This window comes from Hibiscus syriacus, unplaced genomic scaffold (assembly GCF_006381635.1).
Source record: "Hibiscus syriacus cultivar Baekdansim isolate YM2019G1 unplaced genomic scaffold, ASM638163v2 tig00110368_pilon, whole genome shotgun sequence".
Lineage (NCBI taxonomy): Eukaryota > Viridiplantae > Streptophyta > Magnoliopsida > Malvales > Malvaceae > Hibiscus > Hibiscus syriacus.
Genome location: NW_024062705.1, coordinates 72,513 through 75,828, shown reverse-complemented (window position 1 = coordinate 75,828; position 3,316 = coordinate 72,513). Strand labels below are relative to the sequence as shown.

At 35.3% G+C, this 3,316-nt stretch overlaps 1 protein-coding gene across 1 annotated transcript; it reads left to right on the top strand.

The window, feature by feature from the left end:
* Positions 1 to 1,610: 1,610 nt before the first annotated feature.
* LOC120121288 lies at positions 1,611 to 2,417 on the top strand. The gene has a single exon (XM_039140677.1). It carries the CDS (start codon positions 1,611 to 1,613, stop codon positions 2,415 to 2,417), a length of 807 nt encoding a protein of 268 aa, XP_038996608.1.
* Positions 2,418 to 3,316: the final 899 nt, after the last annotated feature.

Genomic DNA, 3,316 nt, shown 5'->3' with positions numbered 1-3,316 from the left:
TCGAGTTTTCTGACGATCTACGTTGAAGATAAGTTCTCTACTTCTCTTTCTTCTTTTTTCTTTCATTGTTTTTTTATCTCGGGTTCCCTATTTTTTGGTACGAATGGCTCTCTCGCTTTTCTTTTTTAGTCTCTCATCTCTCCTCTTCGGTTCTCTCTTCTTTTTTTTCTTTCGTTCAAATCCTTGAGTTTTATGGTGAGGCTCGATTTGATGGTTATGTAGAATGTGATTTTTTTTATCATTTTATGATTTGATTTGTTTTCACTATAGGCAATGATGGCTGGAGGTGGCTGCGGTGTGACGTTAACAGTGGCGGCAACGGTTTCTTGGCAGCGACAGTAGGGCTAGGCGGCAGTAGCAGGGGTATGTTAGGGTTAGGGTTAGGGTTAGATTAGGTTGGTATAGGTTTTGGGTATTGTTGGTTTTGGGCCAGTTAAGGTTGATGATTGGGCCTTATGTTGTAATTAATTTAGGCTTGGTGTTGTGTCCTGCAAAAATAATAATTTAAAATATATTAATATATTAAAAAATATAAAATAGTAATAAAGAAAGGTGAACGAGAATTGGTGTAAACAATAATAACAATGATATCAATTAAGTTATGACTTTATTTTAAACAATTTAATTCTTAAATCGAATGCTAAGAAAAAAATATCATATATCTAAAAATTTATTATTGGACTTAATGATGAGTAAGAGTTTCTAGCCAAACTATCGATGGCGAGGTGCATGAGTTTCAAATCATTTTGTTTAATGGTCGAATTAAAATTTTCAGATTAATCGATTAAATGAAACAAATCCAATCTTAATGGATATAACTAATTTAGTTAAACCCAATAATGAATACAGGGAGTACTTGAATTCAATACAAAGCACTGTGGGGGTTATATAGGTAGGGATATATCGAGAGGGAGAATGATGGATGGGGACAATAGCTTTGATATTTTTTGTATTTGAATCTGAAATTTTAGAAAATAGCATTAATTTTTTATTATTAATATCATTTGATTCATATAAATAAAATATATCTAATTTTGACGACATTAAATAAATTGACAGATTTAAAGGCAAAAGGTAAACTAATTTTTATTCAGTTATCTTTAAAAAAATTAAAAAAAAACATGTTCACTCATGAAATAATAAATATTTACACTTGTAAAGCAAGAAATAAAACCGTATGACCGACTAGTTAGTTTCCGTAATGACGAGGCCGTAGTCTCGCGCGTCTCGCGACACAGCGCGATAATGGAAAATAATTGGCGCAACAGCAGGGGACCCATTCGCGACCGTCTGATTCGCACCACTGGTGTCGACAGTCTTGCGGACACCTAACAAACCTTTCTCCTCCCGAAGCGTGGTTCCGCCCTTCTTCGCTTCCGTACTTTGGTCGCGCTTCACTAGCAGATGCTGTCCCTGTCAACTCCATATTGATTCAATAATCATTTCCTTATATATACAAATACATACGTGTTATATATATATCTTTTAATGCAAAAGGCACCACCTTATTCGCCTGCAAATCAATTTAAATCATTCAGCTCACAAACCCAGAAAAAAAACTCTCTTTTTTACCCCTTGTTTCTTCCCCTTTATTCTCTTTTTAAACAAGCATGGCCTCCTTTGATTTTGATATAGTCAAGGCTGAGAAAGAAGATGCTTTACGGAGATACAACATGGAGAAGAAGATGAAGATCGAGCTTCGGTTAGTCGGGTTTTTGTTGACTTTCTTTTTATTGCCACGGTCTTGGTTTCCCGGTACCCTCGCCGTCGCCGGAGATTTTTTGCGCCTTTTCGTCTGTACTTTTAACAAATCTCTTTATACTTTCATCCTAGTAAACCTCATCGTTGTCGTTGTTTATATATTGTCTAGCCAAAAACAGGCCCAGAAACAGCCTACCATCACTGACATATACGATGAATTCGTCTGCAATTCACGCCGGAGTATAGCCATATCCGCCGCCACCACTGATGTTCCTGCCACGGAAGAGACCATGGTAGACAAAGAAATCATTTTTGAAGAAAAGGCTGCTCCTTTTTCTCCTGAAAAGGAGCTAGAAACGACAGTTGATAGTGACACAATTGGAGAGACAAATATTTCCCTCTCTCCAGTTAAGCAACTTACAACAACGATGGACCGTACAGTACTGGCAAAACCAAATTCCGCCGTGTCTTCAGCTGAATTGGGGGAATATGAACACGGAAGAACTCTATCAATGGTTTCGGAATCTATGGACGGAGAGGTGATGAATTCAGATATAGAGTCGACGGGGAAATCAATGGGCGAAATGAGCAACGAGGAGTTTCAGTTGGTTATAGATAGTTTCATTGCTGAAAGAAAGAAAAGCCTGCTGCAAGAAAACACTGCCCATGAAACTGGGAGAGAACTCGAGTGCATGCCTGTTGTTGTGAATAACTAGGAGATTTAGTTAGTTCAAAAGCAATTTTCTAATTACTAAGTTAATAAGATAATACTCCATGTAATCATGGACTCTTTATTTTATTGTATTCATTACTAAACAATTTTCTTACCTCTTCTTATCCCATACATATGAAAAAAAGGACATCTATTTTCGCTTGTTATTTATTGTTACGCGAATCTGTGTGTTTGAAGCTTGAGCTGAGTTTATGAATCAAATGCAACCTTATGCAGAAGAAGTTCCAAGTTATAAATATCAAGATTTGATACATTTTCAGTATATTATTCTTTATAAATAATTAATTATCTAATTAATAGGTTTAAATGTAGATTTTTTTTATTACAGGCAGAACAGGGGGACAAAGAACCTCATAACTTGGATTTGGGTTTGATATGGAATTTGGAATGTTTGATGTTTCATTTTCAAGGAACAAAAAGAAAGTGCGAATATTATTCCATTTCTTTTAAGCATTACTTAAAATTCCTGTAATTTTCCTTTTGGGATCTTCATTTGTCAAATGGCAATTCAAGAGTCAATTTTAATACTTAAGATTTATCGTCAGCTAGCTTATGATATATTTCTTTTCAGGAAACGCGACCAAATAGATTAATAATGAAAGATTTCAAGAACGTGGTTTCTATTTGGTCTCCGGCGTTGACAAAAGCGACCCATCGGGATGAAAAAAAAGGAGGTTGAGGTTGAGGTCGCGGCTATGACGGTAGTACTATAGTGAACAATGGGTTCAATGCCCTCGTGGGCTCTGCTTTTTATTGCTTTCATGCTGTCATAGTAACAGTAACAATATATCATACAATTATTATAATATTAAAAAGTGAAAATATATATATATTTAAACGGTTGATTAATATGTTTATAGACTATAAGTTGAGTTTTAAATC

Bases quoted from the DNA above. Each gene is read 5' to 3' on its own strand.
- LOC120121288 (XM_039140677.1), top strand. From the start codon at position 1,611: ATGGCCTCCTTTGATTTTGATATAGTCAAGGCTGAGAAAGAAGATGCT.